Genomic DNA, 21,791 nt, shown 5'->3' on the forward strand with positions numbered 1-21,791 from the left:
TTGTTGTTGGTGCAGGTCTGATGGGCTGAATGGCCTCCTTCTGCACTGTAGGGATTTTATGATTCTATAAAAGGAATGGTGGAGCAGGCTCGAAATGCTGAATGGCCTCCTCCTGATCCTTGGTTCTATGTTTCTATGTTTCCATGACCTGGTTAGAACTTACTCTTCACCTCTGGCTCCTGTGCTCAAACTCAGCATGAACTGAGAGGCTGAAAGTCTCCACACAGTGATTCGACTGATGGATCATCCTCATGGTCAGCGGAGCAATTTTGGGTTAGTTGAGTGCCATTGCGATATCTGCGGTTGAGATGCCCACTGCTTGAATTGGCTCAGCCATCCGTTAGACAGGAAGAACCCTTTCTGCTTCATCCAACCTGTACCTGACTCAGGAATTCTCACGGCTGACACGAGATCGCCACCATGTGAAAGTCTTTCCTCTCCCAGCAGCAACATCACTCGCCTTTGATGGCAAGAAAATAAATATTAACTGGAAAAGGAACTGTTCGCTTTATCTTTGAAGCCGGTTTCCTGCAAACCCTTTAATCATTTCTCCTTCGTCTGGGTGAGATATTAAATTGAGGGCCCGCTGCCCTTTCTATAGATTTACAGATCAAAGGACAATAGATCTCTGTGTGGTGTTCGAGTCAATATTTATCCCTCACCAACATCACTACAAAATATTTATAGCCGTCGGAATCATAGATTCCCTGCAGTGCAGAGGAGGCCACTCGGCCCATTGATTTGATTTATTGTCACATGTATTAGTATACAGTGGAAAGTATTGTTTCTTGTGCACTGTACAGACAAAGCATACCATTCATAGAGAAGGAAAGGAGAGGGTGCAGAATATAGTGTTACAGTCAGAGCTAAGGTGTAGAGAAAGATCAACTTAAGGCGAGATAGGTCCATTCAAGAGTCTGATGGCAACATCAGACTTTTAAATGGAACTGCCTCGTATTAAATTGAGTCTCCACTGACAACAATCCCACCCAGGCCATATCCCCATAACCCCACGTATTTACCCAACTAATCCCCGTGAATGTGTGGAGTTTGCAAATTCTCCTCGTGTCTGCGTGGGTTTCCTCTGGGTGCTCCGGTTTCCTCCCACAGTCCAAAGATGTGCAGGTTAGGTGGATTGGCCATGCTAAATTGCCCCTTAGTGTCCAAAGAGGTGCAAGTTTGGTGGATTGGCCATGCTAAGCTGAGTTAGATGTGTGGGATTACGGAGATAGGGCTGGGAAAGGGCCTGGGTAACAGGGCCGGTGCAGACTCGATGGGCTGAATGGCCTCTTCGACACTGCAGGGATTCTATAATTCTATGAATCAAATTTATTGAAGTGTAGAAAGCTAACTCTGTGAAGCAATATCTCTGTAAAATATGACTCCTTGCCCCAGACACTTGGATATTTTCCTTTCTCATTTAAAAGCTTTCACCGTTATTCCTTGTCTTGTATTTCTTTCCTGAATAGGCCCCTATGCCAAAAAAAAATCTGCTAATCTCTCCCTCTGAATGAACAAAAGAATTGAGTCAGAAAAACAGTGGTCCTGCCGTTTCGTGGGGCGAGCATTAACCTCCAGACACTGGGGAGAGGGAAATCTCAGAGAAATGAACTAGTAGCTGCAATTGGAGGAAGCCCTGTGGTAGATTGGGTCAATGTGTTTCTTCTTCCGCCTTCCTGAGTTTGATTTTGGCTTTGAGCCCAGTTTGGGCTCAATCATTAGCTGTTTCCTATAAATGGTCAGCATGCCTCAGTTGATAGCTCCCCTCTTGACAGTTGAACAGAGATGGAGAACCAGGCACATTAAGATTCATAGGTTAAATTCAGCAATCCCAGACATCTAGAGCCAGAGAATCCCAACAGTGCAGAAAGAGGCCATTCGGCCCATCAAGTATGCACCAGCCCTCTGAAGGTGCATCCCAACCAGGCTCTCCCCCCTGCTCCATCCCTGCAAAACCGTATATTTACCAAGACCAATCCATCTAACCTGCACACCTTTGGACACAAAGTGACAATTTAGCATGGTCAATCCCCCTAACCTGCACATCTTTGGACACTAAGGGGCAATTTAGCATGGTCAATCCCCCTAACCTGCACATCTTTGGACACTAAGGGGCAATTTAGCATGGCCAATCCACATAACTTGCACCTCTTTGGACACTAAGGGGCAATTTAGCATGGCCAATCCACCTAACCTGCACATCTTTGGACACTAAGGGGCATTTTAGCATGGCCAATTCACTTAACCTGTACATCTTTGGACACTAAGGGACATTTTAGCATGGCCAATCCACCTAACCTGCACATCTTTGGAGTGTGGGAGGAAACCGGAGGAAATCCACGCAGACACGGGGAGAACATGCAAACTCCACACAGCCTGAGGCCGGAATTGAACCTGGGTCCCTGGCGCTGTGAGGCAGCAGTGCTACTGTGAGGCCCATGGTGCATATTCAAAGGGAGGATTAGGTTGGTGACGGAAGCACAATAATAATGAATAGCTTTAGAATCCAAGTTCCCTCAGGCACGGTTCCCAATGCGATGGCTTAATGGTCCATGGCAGTCACCTAACACGGCAGCTATGAGGTAAAATAGGGCGGCACGGTGGCTCCGTGGTTAGCACTGCTGTCTCACAGCGCCAGGGACGCGGGTTCGATTCTTGGCTTGGGTCACTGTCTGTGCGGAGTTTGCATGTTCTCCCCGTGTCTGCATGGGTTTCCTCCGAGTGCTCCAGTTTCCTCCCACACTCCAAAGATGTGCTGGTTAGGGTGCATTGGCCATGCTAAATTGCCCCTCAGTGTACCTGAACAGGTGCCGGAGTGTGGCAACTGGGGGATTTTCACAGTAACATCATTGCGGTGTTAGTGTAAACCGACTCGTGACGAATAAATAAATTGAAACTTAAAAATATTTATCCTTACAAAGCACTGGATAGAATGTAGATAGCAACTTCAGCCCAGTTGGTTAAATGTGTTGCTTAAACCCCCTCTCGCCCATCTTCCTCAAACACCATCTACGAATGCTGCAAGTTACCCGCTAAATGATGAACTCTGCTTGTTTCTTATCTTTGCAGCTTTCAGAGAAGTATGGCTCGGTGTACTCTGTGAGACTGGGTACGGAGAAAGTGGTGGTGCTAGCCGGCTACCAGACAGTGAAGAATGCTCTCATTAATCACGCTGACGAGTTCGTCGGCAGACCCGACGTGCCAATCATGAACGTTTTGAAAGAAGGATCCGGTAAGTTCCTGCCACCCTGCTCTTAAAGTGCCTGACCTTGTGACAGGGACCGTCCTTGATGGCACGGTGGCACAGTGGTTAGCGCTGCTGCCTCACTGCGTCAGGGACCTGGGTTCAATTCCAGCCTCGGCTCTGCACGTTCTCCCCGTGTCTGCGTGGGTTTCCTCCGGGTGCTCCGGTTTCCTCCCACAGTCCGAAAGATGTGCAGGTTCAGTGCATTGGCCATGATAAATACCCCCTTAGTGTCCAAGGATGTACAAGTTCGGTGGATTAGAATCATAGAATCCCTACAATGCAGAAGGAGGCCATTCAGCCCATCGAGGCTGCACCGACAACAATCCCACCTCGGCCATATCCCCATAACCTATCTATTTTTCCGACTAATCCCCCTGACATTGAGTGGCAATTTAGCATGTCCAACTCACCTGGCCTACACATCTTTGGACTGTGGGAGGAAACTGGAGCACCCAAAGGAAACCCACATACATGGGGAAAATTTCACAGAGACAGTGACCCAAGCTGGAATTGAACTCAGGTCCCCGGTGTTGTAAGGCAGCAGTGCGAGCTGCCGTGCCACCGTGTCACCCCATAGCCATGCTAAATTGCCCCTTAGGGCCCGCTTTTCAGGCGCGAAATAGTGGTAAAGTCGGGTGTGAGGCCTTTATCGCGATCTGCACCTGCGACCGCGCAGATCGCCCCTTTACCGAGACCTGCGAATGGCGGGGATCCGTTCCATGCCCAAGTCAGGCGCAATGACAATTTAAATGCATTTTAACCAGCATTTCCCCCTTTACCACCGCGTTTACCAATCCGGAACCGCACTTTTAGGGACCTGCTGAATAAAAGTCTGAGTCGGGCACTCCAGCCTCTGAAGAGCAAGTCAGAGCTTCCAACAGCTCTCTGACTCAGATCAGTGGTGGGGGGGGGGGGGGGGGGGGGGGGAGGAGGGAGGCGGGTCAGATCATTCTGTGGTTGGAGGGAGGAGGAGGGGAGTGAGGTCAGATCGTTGTCTGGTTGGGGGAGGAGGAGGAGGTGGGTCAGCTGTTCTCTGGCAGGGCGGGGGAGGGCCGATCGTTGTCTGGTGGTGTGGGGGAGGGCTGACCGTTGCCTGGTGGTGGGGGGGAGTAAGGCCAGACCATTCTCTGGGCAGTGGGGGGGGAGTGAGGCAAGTTCTTTGTAGGGGGGGGAGTGAGGCCAGATCGCTGTCTTGTTGGGGGGAGGAGGGAGGCGGGTAAGATGTATCTCGGGGGGGGGCAGATGGATGTCTGGTGGGGGGGGCAGATGGATCTCTGGTGGGGGGGCAGATGGATCTCTGGTGGGGGGGACAGGGGGGTCCACTGCCACTCTGCGGGCGATCGGTGGGGGGGAAAGGGGGGCAGGGGTGACAATCGGTCTGGGTAGTGGGGGGGGGTGGATAAGGGGGCAGTGACGTGTGTGTGTGTCCCTTATCCACCCCCCCACTACCCACACACATCACTGCCCCCCTTATCCACCCCCCCACGACCCACACAAATCACTGCCTCCCTTATCCACCCCCCTACCCAGACCGATCACCACCCCTGCCCCCCTCCCCTCCCCCACCAATCACCCGCAGAGTGGCAGCGGACCCCCCTGCCCCTCCCACCCAGAGATATCCATCTGCCCCCCCCCAGAGATCCATCTGCCCCACCCCCCGAGATACATCTTATCCACCTCCCTCCTCCTACACCCCCCCCCCCCGCCCCGCCGCCCGCCCGAGATACACCCTCGCTCCTGCTTTTCGCTCCCGGGCCGCTTTCTCCGCTTTCTGCGGCTCGGGAGCGATCTGACAAGGGGGTGCTTTTTCCAATCTTTTTCTAACTGCGCATGCGCAGTTCAGGGCTCCGATCGTTCCGGCCTCGCTAAGACCCACCCACAGCGCGAATGGGACTGGAGATGGCTGAGAGTGTCTGGGGGCGCCTGAAAGCAGATTTCTAAATCGGATCGGTACTACGCCCAGATTCGGCACGTAGAATGAAAATGGTAATATCGGGCCCTTAGTGTCCAAAGATGTACAGGTTAGGGGGATTGGCCATGCTAAATTGTCCCTTAGTGTCAGGGGGATTAATAGTGTAAATACGTGGCATTATGGGGATAGGGCCTGGGTGGGATTGTTGTCGGTGCAGGCTCGATGGGCCAAATGGCCTCTTTCTGCACTGTAGGGATTCTATGTTTGTATGATTCTATGACACTGCACTGAGGTACAAGGGAATATTCCCCATACGGATCCTCATTTTTCCCTGTTATATTTGTCTGTTACTTTGGAAATATTACGCTCAACCAAACTAATCGCTTCCAATTTGCAGATTAGTCGGGGAAGAAAACCGGGGAAAGGATTTATTCTGACTATTATGCAGTGCAGCATGATTATGAGACTATTGGAAGCAGAAAATGAGCGAGCTAGTCCACAACGCCTGTCTCCCCAGTTAATCATAATCTGTACTAAATGGAAGAAAGTACAATAGCGCCACAATAATATCCTGTCTGTGTTAGTCATGAGTAGGTGTGAATCACATTACAACCACAGCATGCAAATTCAAAAAGTTTTATTAAAGTGGAACCAAGCGTCATTTGCAAAAAAATAGGAAGACAATAACACCTGGAGAGGAACTCAGAGCTCAATTATCGGGGGGGGGTTACTGAATATGACCTTCTTGACCAGGGGTGGCTCGGTGGCACAGTGCCTCACAGCACCAGGGACCTGCCTCGGGTCACTGTCTGTGAGGAGTTTGCACTTTCTCCCCATGTCTGCATGGGTTTCCTCTGGGTGGATTGGCCATGCTTTATTGCCCCTTAGTGTCCAAAGATGCGTCGGTTAGGTGGATTGGCCATGCTAAATTGTCCCTTGGTGTCCAAAGATGGCAGGTTAGGTGGATTGGCCATGCTTTATTGGCCCTTAGTGTCCAAAGATGTGTAGGTTAGGGGGCTTGGCCATGCTAAATTGCCTCTTAGTGTCCAAAGATGTGTAGGTTAGGGGGCTTGGCCATGCTAAATTGCCTCTTAGTGTCCAAAGATGTGTAGGTTAGGTGGATTGGCCATGCTAAATTGCCCCTCATTGTCCAAAGATGTGTAAATTAGTTGGATTGGCCATGCTAAATTACCCTTCAGTGTTCAAAGATGTGTCGGTTAGGTGGAATGGCCGTGCTAAACTGGTCCTTAGTGTCCAAAGGTGTGCAGGTTATGTGGATTGGCTGTGCTAAATTGCATCTTAATGTCCTAGGATGTCTACTTTAGCTGAATTCGCCATGGTAGAAATGTGGGGTTACAGAGATAGGGCCGGGGATAGAGCCTGGGTAATTCTGTCAGAGAGCTGGTGTAGACCTGATGGGCCGAATGGCCTCTTCTGCACTGTAGGGATTCTGATTCTGTCTGATTCTGAGAATTTGGCGTCCCCTGGCCTTTGACCTCTGCAGCTCACTGAGCAAAGACTGAGGGTGTTGACGGACTTCTTTCGGTTGTCCCATAGGCGTTGTCTGGTCCAATGGGGAGCCGTGGAAACAAATGCGGAGATTCATGCTCACCACCCTGCGGGATTTTGGAATGGGCAAAAAATCCATCGAGGAGAAAATAATCGAAGAAGCCGGATTCCTGGTGAGAAAGATTGAATCTTACAAAGGTGAGCCTTTGAGTTTTTTGAAGGGGTAACCAAGAAAGTAGATGGCGGCAGTGCAGTTGATGTTCTCTACATGGACTTTAGCAAAGCCTTTGACAAGGTACCGCATGGTAGGTTGTTACATAAGGTTAAATCTCACGGGATCCAGGGTGCGGTATCTAAATGGATGCAAAATCGGCTTCTTGACAGAAGCCAGAGGGTGGTTGTAGAGAGTTGTTTTTCAAACTGGAGGCCAGTGACCAGCGGTGTGCCTCAGGGATCAGTGCTGGGTCCACTGTTATTTGTCATTTATATTAATGATTTGGATGAGAATATAGGAGACATGGTTAGTAAGTTTGCAGATGACACTAAGATTGGTGGCATAGTGGACAGTGAAGAAAGTTATCTCCAATTGCAACGGGATCTTGATCAATTGGGCCAGTGGGCTGACGAATGGCAGATGGAGTTTAATTTAGACAAATGCGAGGTGATGCATTTTGGTAGATTGAACCAGGACAGGACTTACTCAGTTAATGGTAGGGCGTTGGGGAGAGTTACAGAACAAAGAAATCGAGGGGTACATGTTCATAGCTCCTTGAAAGTGGAGTCATAGGTGGACACAGTGGTGAAGAAGGCATTCAGTGTGCTTGGTTTCATTGGTCAGAACATTGAATACAGGAGTTGGGACGTCTTGTTGAAGTTGTACAAGACATTGGTAAGGCCGCACTTGGGGTACTATGTACAGTTCTGGTCACCCTATTATAGAAAGGATATTATTAAACTAGAAAGAGTGCAGAAAAGATTTACTAGGATGCTACCGGGACTTGATGGTTTGAGTTATAAGGAGAGGCTGGATAGACTGGCACTTTTTTCTCTGGAGCGTCGGAGGCTGAGGGGTGACCTTATAGAGGTCTAGAAAATAATGAGATCAGCTAGATAGTCAATATCTTTTCCCAAAGGTCGGGGAGTCTAAAACTAGAGGGCATAGGTTTAAGGTGAGAGGGGAGAGATACAAAAGTGTCCAGAGGGGCAATTCTTTCACACAGAGGGTGGTGAGTGTCTGGAACAAGCTGCCAGAGCTAGTAGTAGAGGCGGGTACAATTTTGTCTTTTAAAGGGCATTTAGACAGTTACATGGGTACAATGGGTTTTGAGGGATATGGGCCAAATGCGGGCAATTGGGGTTAGCTTAGGGGTTAAAAAAAAGAAAGGGTGGCATGGACAAGTTGGGCCAAAGGGCCTGTTTCCATGCTGTAAACCTCTATGACTCTATGAGCCTATGTGTTAGTGCAGTAAGATGACCCAATGTTATCTGGGGCATATTCGGGGTTATTTGGGGCAGCACAGTGGTTAGCACTGCTGCCCCACAGTGCCAGGGACATGGGTTCGATTCCCGGCTTGGGTCACTGTCTGTGTGGAGTCTACACGTTCTCCTGTGTCTGCGTGGGTTTCCTCCGGGTGCTCCGGTTTCCTCCCACACTCCAAAGATGTGCAAGTTAGGTGGATTGGCCATGCTAAATTGCCCCTTAGTGTCAAGGGGATTAGCAGGGTAAATATGTGGGGCTGGGGGGTAAGGATCCAGGTGGGATTGTTGTCAGTTTTGGCTCAATTGGCCACATGACCTCCTTCTGCACTGCCGGGATTCTACCATTCTATTTTATTTATTTTAGGGACATGGGCATCGCTGGCTGGCCAGCATTTAGTGTCCATGCCTGGTCACTTTTGAACTGAGTGGCTTGCCAGGCCATTTCAGAGGGCAGTTGAGACTGTGGCTCTGGAGTCACATGTCGGCCAGACTGGGTAAAGATGGCAGATTTCCTTCCCTATTAGGGAACCAGATGGGTTTTTCTGACAATCGACAATGGTTTCATGGTCATCATTCGATTCTTAATTCCCGATATTTTTAAATGAATTCAAATTCCACCATCTGCCGTGGCGGGATTCGAACCCGGGGCCCCAGAGACTTCGCTTAGTTTCTGGATTACTCGTCTCGCGATAATACCACTGGGCCATCGCCTCCCAAAGGAGGGAGACACATCAGATACATACAGTCCCTGACATACTCTCTTGCTTAGGCCAAACCTGGGAAACTGAAAATAAAACTTTGTGAAAATAAATTAGTTAAAAAAAAGAAAGAAATGATTCAGAATGACATGTTTTCTCTCCCTGTGTCTAAAAGCATTGAATGCAACTAATCAACCGTGAAGGACTGAGTGCCTGGAAGGGATGAAGCCTCTCTGATTTTATCAATCATTTAAATTAATGGGTTGAAATCAAGTGAGTTCTACTCAGGGATATGCTCCACTGCCACATTTGTTCTCTTGTTCTGGATCTGAGTGACTCAGCCATCTGAGAAAGAGAAGATAGGCCAGGATCCATTGTGTAAGAAAGTATTCAACAGGAAATCACTCTCTTATTTAGGGCCTGGGCCATTGCAAACTGCTGCCAGGAGTTTCACAAGTGGCATTATCGACCAATGCTTGTGCCCTCGCCACTGAGGAGGTGATAGGAAAGGTCTGTCAAAAGGAGCGAGGTGTTACGGGAGATCTGGGAAGATGGAAGGAGAGACGGAGAGGTTTAGAGAGGGAATTCTGGAACTTGGGCCTCGGAAGCTGAAGGCACAGGTGGAACCAGTGGCAGAAGGATGGAAAATAGGGATGCACAGAATGCCAGAAATGGAGTTCAAATTGAACGGAGCCAGCAGGGGATAATGGGCACCATCTGAAGATGTGGTGAGGTGACCATATACATTGTTAACTTTCCACCGATTACAGGCTTCAGTGGATAGTGAAGTAGCAAGCTCCACAACTGTGGCAACTTTTCATAAGTTGAACGGGGAGTGTTAGGTTTAATTCCAACTTTCACTGAGCCATGATGTATGCATCTGTGAGTGTGTGTGTGAATGTGTGTGTATGTGTGAGTGTGTGAGTGTGTGTGCGTGAGTGTGTGTGTGTATGAGTGTGAGTGTATGGGTGTGTGTATGAGTGAGAGTGTGTGTGTGGGGGTGTGTGTGTGTGTGTATGTGTGAGTGGGAGTGTGTGTGAGTGTGTGTATGAGTGAGTGTGTGTGTGTGTGTGAGTGTGTGTATGAGTATACGTGTGTGTGTGTGTGAGTGTGTGTGAGTCTGTGTGTGTGAGAGTGTGTGTGTGTGTGTGAGTCTGTGTGTGTGTGTGAGTCTGTGAGTGTGTGTGAGTGTGTGTTTGAGTGTGTGTGTGTGTGTGTGTGTGTGTTTGAGTGTGTGTGTGTGAGTGTGTGTGAGTGTGTGTGTGAGTATACGTGTGTGTGAGTGTGTGTGAGTCTGTGTGTGTGTGAGTGTGTATGTGTGAGTCTGTGAGTGTGTGTGTGTAAGTGTGTGTTTGAGTGTGTGTGAGTGTGTATGTGTGAGTCTGTGAGTGTGTGTGTGTTTGAGTGTGTGTGTGTGTGAGTCTGTGTGAGTGTGTGTGTGTGAGTCTGTGAGTGTGTGTATGTGTGTGAGTGTGTGTGAGTGTGTGTGTGTGTATGTGTGTGAGTGAGTGTGTGTGTGTGTGAGTCTGTGTGTATATGTGTGAGTGAGTGTGTGAGTGAGTGTGTGTGTGTGTGAGTCTGTGTGTATATGTGTGAGTGAGTGTGTGTATGTGTGTGAGTGAGTGTGTGTACAAAGAAGCAAGAACAGGGAAGGTTTGGAAACACTCACATGTGCTCAGATTCAGGCTAACCCTGTGCGATGATGAATATTTATCTGTCTACACTCTGCATCTTCATGTTTTCAGATCAGCCGTTCAACACAGATGTTATAACTAACTTTGCGACAGCCAATGTCATCTGCTCCATAGTATTTGGAAACCGGTTTGATTATGAGGACAAGACTTTTCTCAGCATTGGGAACATGGTCCATGAAAGCTTTCGACTGCTTGGTAGCCCCATGGTCCAGGTAACTTCAGCAGCTGACACCGATGGGAATGTCACGATGCACAGGTTACTATAGCACTCGCACCCATCAGAGCTGGAACTACCTCAGCCCTGAAAGTAAAGAAAGGAAGCTGAAATCTTTGGCTGCCAACTTGGCTTTGGGGCGGCACGGTGGCACAGTGGCTACGGGAGGCATGATGGCACAATAGTTAGCACTGCTGCCTCACAGTGCTAGGGACCCGGGTTCAATTCCAGCCTTGGGTCACTGTGTGGAGTTTGCACGTTCTTCCTGTGTCTGCGTGAATTTCCTCCAGGTGTCCGGTTTCCTCCCATACTCCAAAGATGTGCAGAGTCAGGGTGGATTGGCCATGCTAAGTTGCCCCTTAGTGTCCAAAGATGTGTAGGTTAGATGGATTGGCCATGCTAAATTACCCCTTAGTGTCCAAAGATGTGTAGGTTAGGTGGATTGGCCATGCTAAATTACTCCTTAGTGTACAAAGATGTGTAGGTTGGGTGGATTGGGCATGCTAAATTGCCCCTCAGTGTACAAGGATGTGCAGGTTAGGTGGATTGGCCATGCTAAATTGTCCCTTAGTGGACAAAGATGTGTAGGTTAGATGGATTGGCCATGCTAAATTGCCCCTTAGTGTCCAAAGATGTGTAGGTTGGGTGGATTGGCCATGCTAAATTTCCCCTTTGTGTACAAGGATGTGCAGGTTAGGTGGATTGGCCATTCTAAATTGTCCCTTCGTGTCCAAAGATGTGTAGGTTAGGTGGATTAGCCATGTTAAATTACCCCTTAGTGTCCCAAGATATATATAGGTTAGCAAGGTTATTATGTGGGGTTACAAGGTAAGCCTAGGTAAGAGTTGGTGCAGACTCAATGGGCCGAATGGACACCGTCTGCACTGTAGGGATTCTATGGTGTCTATGACTTTGTTGCTAATGTCAAATTGCCTCGATCAGAAAGTTGTGTGTTCGAACCCCCTGTAAGAATTACATTCAATTTAATTAAACTGCGTCGTGGTGCCAGAATTGTGCATTGCCAGAGATGATTGGGCTAATTTCCCATTGGGTGATGATGTAACATTGATAACGTTGAATTAGCCATCATGTTTATGCAACCGGGTGAGATTCCCCTTTCTGTTCAAGTCAGTGGAGGAGAGAGTCAGGCAAGGTGTGCAATAGCTGGCTAACTTTCCCACTTCACATTGTCAATTTCCACTTTACAAATGATCCGTGATCTAAGGGAATGGCAGAACAGGTTCGGGTGGCTGAACGGCCTAATCCTTGTCCCTGTGTTCTTCCTAATTAATCCTGTGTGTTGTGAAGTATGAATTTAAACACTTTGAAGTATTGGGTGCAAGAACAGGAGTGTTAGGCCATTTCATAGCATCATAGAATTGTACAGTGTAGAAAGAGGCCATTCAGCCCATCAAGCCTACACTGACCACAATCCCACCCTGGCCCTATCCCCATAACCCCATGTATTTACCTTGCTAATCCCCCTGACACTAAGGGAGAATTTAGCATGGCCAATCCACCTATCCTACACCTTTTGGGCCACTAAGGGAGAATTTATCACGGCCAATCCATCTAACCAGCACATCAGGAAACCCATGCAGACACGGGGAGAATGTGCAAACTGCACACAGACAGTGACCCAAGGCCGGGAATCGAACCCAGGTCCCTGGCACTGTGAGGCGGCAGTGTTAACCACTGTGCCACCGTGCCACAGTGCCCAAATAATTTAAAATAAGTGAGTTAACGATTTTGTTAACAGGAGAACATAAGAACATAAGAAATAGGAGCAGGAGTAGGCCATCTAGCCCCTCGAGCCTGCCCCGCCATTCAATAAGATCATGGCTGATCTGATAGTGGTTTAGTTCCACTTACCCGCCTGATCCCCATAACCCTTAATTCCCTTATTGATCAGAAAACTATCTACCTGTGACTTAAACATATTTAATGAGGTAGCCTCCACTGCTTCAATGGGCAGAGAATTCCAGAGATTCACTACCCTCTGAGAGAAGAAGTCCCTCCTCAACTCTGTCCTAAACTGACTCCCGCTTATTTTGAGGCTGTGTCCTCTAGTTCTTGTTTCCTTTCTAAGTGGAAAGAATCTCTCTGCCTCTATCCTGTTGAGCCCCTTCATTATCTTATATGTCTTTATAAGATCTCCCCTCAGCCTTCTCAACTCCAACGAGTACAGGCCCAATCTACTCAATCTCTCCTCATAACCTAACCCCCTCATCTCCGGTATCAACCTGGTGAACCTTCTCTGTACTCCCTCCAAGGCCAATACATCCTTCTGCAAATAAGGGGACCAAAATTGCACACAGTACTCCAGTTGCGGCCTCACCAGTACCTTGAACAATTGCAGCAAGACCTCCCTGCTTTTATACTCCATCCCCTTTGCGATTCCATTTGCCTTCTTGATCACCTGCTGCACCTGCAAACTGAGTTTTTGCGATTCATGCACAAGGACCCCCAGGTCCCTCTGCACAGTAGCATGATGTAATTTTTCACCATTTAAATAATAGTCCATTTTACTATTATTCCTTCCAAGGTGGATAACCTCACACTCGTCAACGTTATACTCCATCTTCCAGATCCTCGCCCACTCACCTAGCCTATCCAAATCTCTCTGCAGACTTTCCGCATCCTCCACGCAATTCGCTTTCCCACTCATCTTTGTATCATCCGCAAACGTTGTTACCCTACACTCGGTCCCCTCCTCCAGATCGTCTATGTATATGGTAAACAGTTGAAACTGTGATCCGACATCATTGTACATCATAATTTCCAGGTTCAAGCGATGTTAGATCAACATTGTTGCTAATGATATTTTAATATCTCCTGATTTTCCCCCCTTTGTGCAAACACTTAGCTTGGAAGCTATGATCTGTTATTCTTACTGAATCACTTTGCCAGCAACTGATGGTTTAATCGAATGTTTGGCAGGTGTTTAATGCTTATCCATTTCTGAGGTTTCTACCTGGAAGTCACAAAGAGATTTGCAGGCAATTTGAGATGCTGAAGACATGCCTGAAGAACATCATCAGGGTTAAACAGCAGGAGTTGAATGAGAACGATATTAGGAGCTTCATTGATACGTACTTCGTCAAACAGCAAGAGGTAGGTTCATAACATACATCCAGTCACTAAAAAGGGGCAAGTACAATGATAATCAACACCTCCTGTCTGAGTCCGGCAGTCAAGACTTGAGCACATAATCCAGGCTGGTAATCCAAGCAGAACTGAGGGAGTGCCCCACTGCCAGAGGTGCTGCCTACTGTACACAATGTTAAACTGGGGCTCCATCTCCCCTTGTGGGGTGGATACAAATGATCCCATTGCAATGCAGCCCACTCCCATCGTTTGAGATCCCCTCTATCACAAATCTGTTCACCAGCATGACAGATAACCCAAGTAATCACGGATTATGGCCCCAAAACTTCACTCATCCGTGATTTTGAATGTTAAACTCTTACCTTACCTAGTTTTTTTAAATTTATTAGTGTCACAAGTAGACTTACTTTAACACTGCAATGAAGTTACTGTGAAAATCGCCTAGTTGCCACACTCCAGCGCCTGTTCGGGTACACTGAGGGAGAATATAACATGGCCAACACACTTAACCAGCACGTCTGTGAGAGGAAACCGGAGCACCCGGAGGAAACCCACGCAGACACGGGGAAAACATGTAGACTCCGCATGGACAGTCACCCAAGCCGGGAATCGAACCCGGGTCCCTGGCGCTGTGAGGCAGCAGTGCTAACCACTGGGCCACTGTGCTGAGCTATATGTCATTCCCATGTAGACTTTTTAAAAATATATTCGTTCATGGGATCTGGGAGTCGCTGGCTGGGCCAGCATTTGTTGCCCATGTCTAATTGCCTCTTGTACTGAGTGGCTTGCTCGGTCATTTCACAGGGAAGTTGAGAATCAACCACATTGCTCTGGAGTCACATGTAGGCCAGACCAGGTAAGGACAGCAGATTTCCTTCCCTAAAGGGACATTAGTGAACCAGATGGGTTTCTACAACAATCGACGATAGTTTCATGGTCATCATTAGACTTTTAATTCCAGATTTTTATTGAATTCAAATTTCACCATCTGCTGAGTTGGGATTCGAACCCGGGTCCCTAGAGCATTACCTCATGTCTCTGGATTGCTAGTCCAACAACACCCCACCGTCTCCCTCATGCACGCACTGTGCACATGCTGACTGTACTCACGCAGGTTCATAACTTCACAGTTCAGGAACATGTGCAGGAACGGGAGCCCTGCGAATGGCAAGAGATGACTGGGCAAGGAGATTCCATTCGATATTTATCTCTCGATCACTTCCCAAATACAAATAACAGATTACCCTCTCATTCACACATTTCTAAAGGGCTATGGGAGTGGGTGGAGGGGCATAGATAGGTGGTGCCGGTATGAAGGGTTGGGGGTTGGTCGAGGGGCATAAGTTGGCATGGAAGGTCTAGTGTTACGGGGATGGGTAGAGAGGTATAGGTTGGCACTGAGGGTATGTGAGGTAATGGAGGAGTAGGTTGAAGGGCTTAGGTTGGTTGGAAATTCGCACATTTCTGTTTATCAAATGTTGATTTGCGAAAAAAATCATTTCCTACATTACAACAGTGGCCACACTTCAAAAATACTTCACTGGGTGTTTGGGGGTGTCCTGAAAGGTGCGAAAGGTGCCATGTGAAATGCAAGGCTTCCTCTCAGGTTAACATAGCCGAGGGTCTTTGTTACCTGGTCAGGAGGACAGAGTTAACACACTGGAAACCCAACCTGGGAGAATGTGCCCCAGTAGTTGGGATTTTCATTCTGGAGTGACGGATTTCGCTGGGAGTCAGGCCCACTGCCCCTAGAACGTGTGCAGGGGCTGCTGGGTGTAGAGGCAGGCTGAACGGAAGGCCTGGCCCCTCTGCTCCAGCATCATGTCCAAGATTTCAGGCATTCAGTGTATTTAAGACAGAGATAGGTAGGTTCTTGATTGGGAAGGGGATCAAAGGTTACGGGGAAAAGATGGGAGAATGGGATTGAGAAACTTATCAGCCGTGATTGAATGGTGGAACAGACTTGATGGGCCGAATGGCCTGATTCTGCTCCTATATCTTATGGTCTTTAAAAAGAAAACAATAGAACAAAAAATAGCAGTCATCACCTCACGCCCCCAATGCACACTCCACCCAGGTCCCGTCCACGCCAACACATGCCACCTCATGTCCTTTACCCACCTCATGGCCCCCATGCCCTCCATACCAATCTAAGCCTCTCCACCCACCCCTCTATAACCTCTCATGCCTTCCGTGCCAACCCTCTCCATAACACTATACTCTCCATGCCAACTTGTGCACCTCTGTCCATCCCCCAACTCTTCATAATGGCAAACCAATCTATGCCCCCACCCCCATAACCTTTTAGATTGCCTATACCAACAATGCCAGCTCATGCCACCCCATGCTCCCATCTATCATCCTTTGTCTTTACCATTCGAACATATCCAGTATCCACCATGGGCAGTCCTGAAGACCCATGCTGAGATTAAATAAAGTAACGTTCCACAAAAATAACACTCTGCTCCATAAAAACCCATTCACTATATTTATTCCTTCAACTTCATTCTTTTAAAAACAAACCTTTAATTCAATTGCTTTATCCCTTATCAAACAACTCTTCATTTAAGTGCTCAAAGCAAACATTGGAATTCATAGTCCCACTTCACAGAGTCTATCAGCATTGGGAGCTGTCAATTAAACTGTGAAATGGAAGGCACCTTACTGTGATCATGGAAGGTTGTGAAATCCAGTCATGCAGCACTAATCTTGTAATGGTGACCCCAGAATGAAAAAGTAAGCAACGATATTTTTATGCAATGATTTAGAGGGTAGGGATTTTAAATGCCATGACAACTTTACAGTTGCCTTTGAAAGTTCATTTTGACACTTTTGACAGTTGCCTTTGACAGCTTACTTAAGAAATAGAAGCTTTTGACAGCTGCCTTTAACAACTGACTAGCTTAGTGGTTAAAACAAAAAGGCAGCATGGACAAGTTGGGCCAAAGGGCCTGATTCCATGCTGTAAACCTCTAAGATTCTATGAGTTCATTTTGACACATTTCACAGTTCCAGTGAGCTTGACAGTTAATGGGTTTATGCGTTTTGTACGCACATTCATGCCTAATTTTAACAATATGAAGGGGCCCTTAACCTCTTCCAAGGGGCACTGATCTCTCAAAGGGCATCTGACCTCCCCAAAGGTGTCCTAGGTCCATATCCAAAAGAGTACCCTTCCCCCCTCCAAAAAGGTACCCTCCCCTCCCAAAGGACACCACAAAGTTCAGACCTGCCCATGCCTGTTCTAACGTGTGTATGTTGTGTTTCACACACGTGGGCCACCAAATGTTAACTTGAGTGGAGGCAGTTGCCTATATAAATCAGGGGCGAGACATGCATGAACAGGTCCTGACCTGGTCCATATCGGCTCTTGCCAAAATGGTCGGTTCTGCGTTCAGATGCCTCTTCCAACATTTTTACAGTTACAAAACTCTCGGCTATTATCTTTAACAATCCACACAGCCGCACAGTAGTATCGGAGAATACAGTGCTATCACTCAAATTCAGAGCAATGGTCTCTGGGATAAAGTAATAACTTATCCCACAGAGATAACAGAGTATACAGTATAATCCACATTCCAGAGTAACGAAGGATTCCCAGCGTAGAAATGTCAATGACTAGTGGTACATAGATTTAAGGTAAAAGAGGATAAGTTTAAAGGAGATGTGAGGGGCAAGTATTTTACACAGAGGGGATGGTCAGTGCCTGGAATGTTCTGCCAGAGAAGGTGGTAGCAGCAGATACAGTAGCAATGTTTAAGAGGCATCTTGACAGATACATGAATAGGCAGGGAATAGAGGGGTACGGACCGTGTAGAGGCAAAAGGTCTTTAGTTTAGAAAGGCATCATGTGTCAGCACAGGTTTGATGGGCTGAAGGGCCTGCTTTTAATTTGATTTATTATTTGATTTGATTTATTATTGCCACCTATATTGGGATACAGTGAAAGTATTGTTTCTTGCACATTATACAGACAAAGCATACCGTACATAGAGAAGGAAAGGAGAGGGTTCAGAATGTAGTGTTACAGCCATAGCTCAGGTGTAGAGAAAGATCAACTTAATGCGAGGCAGGTCCATTCAAAAGTCTGACAGCAGCAGGGAAGAAGCTGTTCTTGAGTTGGTTGGTATGTATCTTTTTTCCGACGGATGGAGAGAATGTCCGGGGTGCATGGGGTACTTGATGATGCTGGCTGCTTTTCCAAGGCAGCGGGAAGTGTAGCTGGAGTCAATGGATGGGGGGTTGGTTTGCGTGATGGACTGGGCTTTGTTCCCGTGTTGTACTGCTCTTTGCTGTAAAAACAGAATGTGTATTGCAGATGAACAGAAATGCAGCATTGGATATTTTAATCTGATTATGTGATCCCTCCATTTGCTTTTCAAGGAGATGGGCAATCCGGACACGTACTTCCACGAAAAGAACTTGGTGATCACAACGAGTGACCTGTTCATTGCTGGAATGGGAACAGCTGCCACCACCATTCGCTGGGCTCTGTACATCATGATGAAATACCAAGATATCCAGGGTGAGAAAGAATGACAACTACCTTTCTCATTTTCCCTAGCTCAGTCGGGCTCTCCCTCACTCACTCTGATGCACTTATCAGCTTCCTCAAAAAGCCTAGGAAAAGACCCCCTATCGCTCCCATACTCTCAACAAAGGGTTGGATATATTAGGGCGGCACGGTGGCACAGTGGTTAGCACTGCTGCCTCACAGCGCCAGGGACCAGAGTTCGATTCCCAGCTTGGGTCCCTGTCTGTATGGAGTCTGCATGTTCTCCCCGTGTCTGCGTGGGTTTCCTCCGGGTGCTCTGGTTTCCTCCCATGGTCTGAAAGACGTGCTGGTTAGGTGCATTGGCCATGCTGAATTCTCCCTCAGTGTACCCGAACAGGTGCTGGAGTGTGGCGACTCGGGGATTTTCACAGTAACTTCATCGCAGCGTTAATGTAAGCCTACCTATGACACTAATAAATAAACTTTAAACTTTAGCTGTGTTGACAAGGTTTACCTTGAGTTATAGGAGATTAATGAGTGATCAAATTGAGGCATTTTGAATTATAAAGGTTACAGAGATAGAACCTTTCTTCTGGTGAGAGCTGGGATGGACCAAAGCAAGAGGGCACTGAGGGGTGATTCCTGGGAGATCTTCTTCATGCAAACGGTAACGGAAATCTCAAACTGTCTCTGCACCAGAGGTTAGGATTGAACTGAAAGTTTTAAAACAGAGATCAATAGATTTTTTGCCAGCATAGGGGCTAATGGAACCAAGGCAGGTGGATAGAGTTAAGATACAGATCACGAATGGTGGAAGAGGCCGAAGGGGCTGAATGGACTCCTCCTGTTCCTGTGTTCTGACAAAAACCGGGTGAAATTTTCCCCCTCCACCCCCGCCTACCGCAGTGTCTTTGTCAACAGCAGAGATGGCTTTCCATTTGCTGCCGGCAGGATCTTCCAGTCCCGCCGATGTCGATGGTGTTTTATATGGTTCACCTGTTCCTCGCCGCTAGGGAACCCACCCATTGTGTTGGGGGGGGGGGCGTGTGGAACAGAAAGACCTGACTGGGGGGGAAGGGCTGGAAAATCCCACCCACCGTTTCTGTTTGACTCACCTGAAGCGAGCAGCTCTCACACTAAGGGTATGTGACAGCTCACTCAGTGTCTGTGAGAAAGGGAAGAGGGAGCTTTACATCTGTCAGGGGAAACCTTTCAGGATGTAAAGTCTGCACTTAACATAACTGATTGTCTCCATGGAAACAAATAGTGATGAGCTTCCTGTGCCAGGAACACCAGTTGAGGTACCCGTTACTGGTGTTCCTGTTAACATCTGGAATAATCTCAGACTACAGAATTACACTGCTCTCCAAGAACCAGAAAAACCCCTCAAAGACTCACACAGAGGGTGGTGAGTGTCTGGAACAAGCTGCCAGAGGTAGTAGTAGAGGCGGGTACAATTTTGTCTTTTAAAAAGCATTTAGATAGTTACATGGGTACGATGGGTATAGAGGGATATGGGCCAAATGCGGGCAATTGGGATTCGCTTAGGGGTTTTAAAAAAGAAAGGGCGGCATGGACAAGTTGGGCCGAAGGGCCTGTTTCCATGCTGTAAACCTCTATGAATCTTTGACTCTATGTCTCGGCTTGTAATTGTCCAACTCATTGTCCAACATTTAGTTTGAATTTCGGACTGAGTAAGTTAATTACTGAAGATTATATCGAAGAATTAAAGGGGGAGGGATGTGGTGATTGTCCCTTTCAGGGCAACACAGCAGAGTGAGGGTCACATGGTTTGAGTGACCAATGGGGGCTCAGAGTTGGGAAGTACCCCAGGGGGTGCTTAGGCAAAGAGCCATTGCGGGAGCTCACTGCAGCCATGAGGCTTCCTTCCCGTTGACATTGAATGAGTGAGTGTAACAACGTCAGGCATGATGCCACCAGATTCACGCCGCCCCCATGTCACATTTCTACCTTTTCCTGTTCTAGGAAAAGTTCAGGAAGAGATTGACCAAGTGATTGGATCCGAACGGTCTCCCAGGATGGAAGATCGGAAACACATGCCCTACACTGATGCTGTTATCCACGAGGTGCAGAGATTTGCAAACATTGCTCCTCTGGGCATCCCGCGAACCACCACCATGGACACCAACTTCCAGGGATATTTTCTCCCAAAGGTAGAGAATGTCAATTAGTTGCAATAAGAGTCTCAATGACCAATGGCAGGATCAGATGTCCCATCATGCTACAGTATTCCGAAGGTTAATGATGAAATGCCAATTTGATTGATATTAACAAACACAAACAAAAAGCAAGATCTGCCACACCATGTCCATCTGCCCAAACTTTAGAATCGTAGAATCCATAGAATCCCTGCAGAAGGAGGCCATTCGGCCCATCAAGTCTGCACCAAATCTCTGACAGATCATCTTGTCCAGACCACCACCCCCCCACCCTATCTCTGTAACCCCAAGCATTTACTCCATTAATCCCTACACATCTTGGCACACCAAGGGGTAATTTAGCATGGCCAATCCACTGGTGACACAGTGGTTAGCACTGCTGCCTCACAGCGGGGTTCGGTTCCCAGCTTGGGTCTTTATCTGTGCGGAGTCTACACATTCTCCCTGTGTCTGCGTGGGTTTCCTTCGGGTGCTCCGGTTTCCTCACACAGTCCGAAAGACATGCGGGTTAGGTGCATTGGCCATGCTAAATTCTCCCTCAGTGTACCGGAATAGGCGCCGGAGTGTGGTGACTAGGGGATTTTCACAGTAACTTCATTGCAGTGTTAATGTCAGCCTACTTGTGACACTGATAAAATAAAAAATAAATTGAAAAAAATCTTTGTACTGTGGGAGGAAACCAGAGCACCCGGAGGAAACCCACGCAGAGACGGGGAGAATGTGCAAACATAACACAGGTAGCCAGACGAGGCCGGAATTGAACCCAGGTCCCTGGTGCTGTGAAGTAACAGTGTTAACCATTGTGCCACCATGCTGCCCTTCTGCCCACTTGACTGGTGAGTTCCTTGAGGACCTCCAACTGGCACTCACAGCTCAACAGTCTAATTTCATTCATCGTGAATGGGCTGTGGGCCTACCTGTTGTGTGCTGGCTGGGGCCATTCTCCATTTGGAAAGGTAGCACAGTTCATTCTAACCCCCTGTGTCTCTCTGAGCTTGTCTATTGTTTAACAGGATGGTGTCAAGGCAGCAAACTGCATCATTAGTGAGCATGAGACGATTGTTTTCCTCTCCTCTGCAGGGAACCTACATCATTCCCTTACTGGCCTCGGTGCTTTATGATAAAAGCCAATGGGAAAAGCCTGATGAGTTCTACCCAGCCCATTTTCTGGATGCTGATGGCAAGTTTGTGAGGAGAGACGCCTTCATACCTTTCTCGACAGGTAACTCACCTGGCAAAGTTACACAGCATTAAA

General features: G+C 47.7%; 1 protein-coding gene across 1 annotated transcript in view; it reads left to right on the forward strand.

The window, feature by feature from the left end:
- Positions 1–21,791, forward strand: part of LOC144496744 (cytochrome P450 2K1-like) — a 34,816-nt gene that overhangs the window by 2,851 nt on the left and 10,174 nt on the right. The window contains exons 2-8 of the mRNA XM_078217257.1: positions 3,070–3,232; positions 6,717–6,866; positions 10,591–10,751; positions 13,694–13,867; positions 18,245–18,386; positions 20,343–20,530; positions 21,617–21,758. Coding sequence (XP_078073383.1) covers positions 3,070–3,232; positions 6,717–6,866; positions 10,591–10,751; positions 13,694–13,867; positions 18,245–18,386; positions 20,343–20,530; positions 21,617–21,758 — 1,120 coding nt within the window. The remainder of the gene's footprint in view (positions 1–3,069; positions 3,233–6,716; positions 6,867–10,590; positions 10,752–13,693; positions 13,868–18,244; positions 18,387–20,342; positions 20,531–21,616; positions 21,759–21,791) is intronic.

The sequence above is a fragment of the Mustelus asterias genome, chromosome 8 (genome assembly GCF_964213995.1).
Source record: "Mustelus asterias chromosome 8, sMusAst1.hap1.1, whole genome shotgun sequence".
NCBI classification, from domain to species: domain Eukaryota; kingdom Metazoa; phylum Chordata; class Chondrichthyes; order Carcharhiniformes; family Triakidae; genus Mustelus; species Mustelus asterias.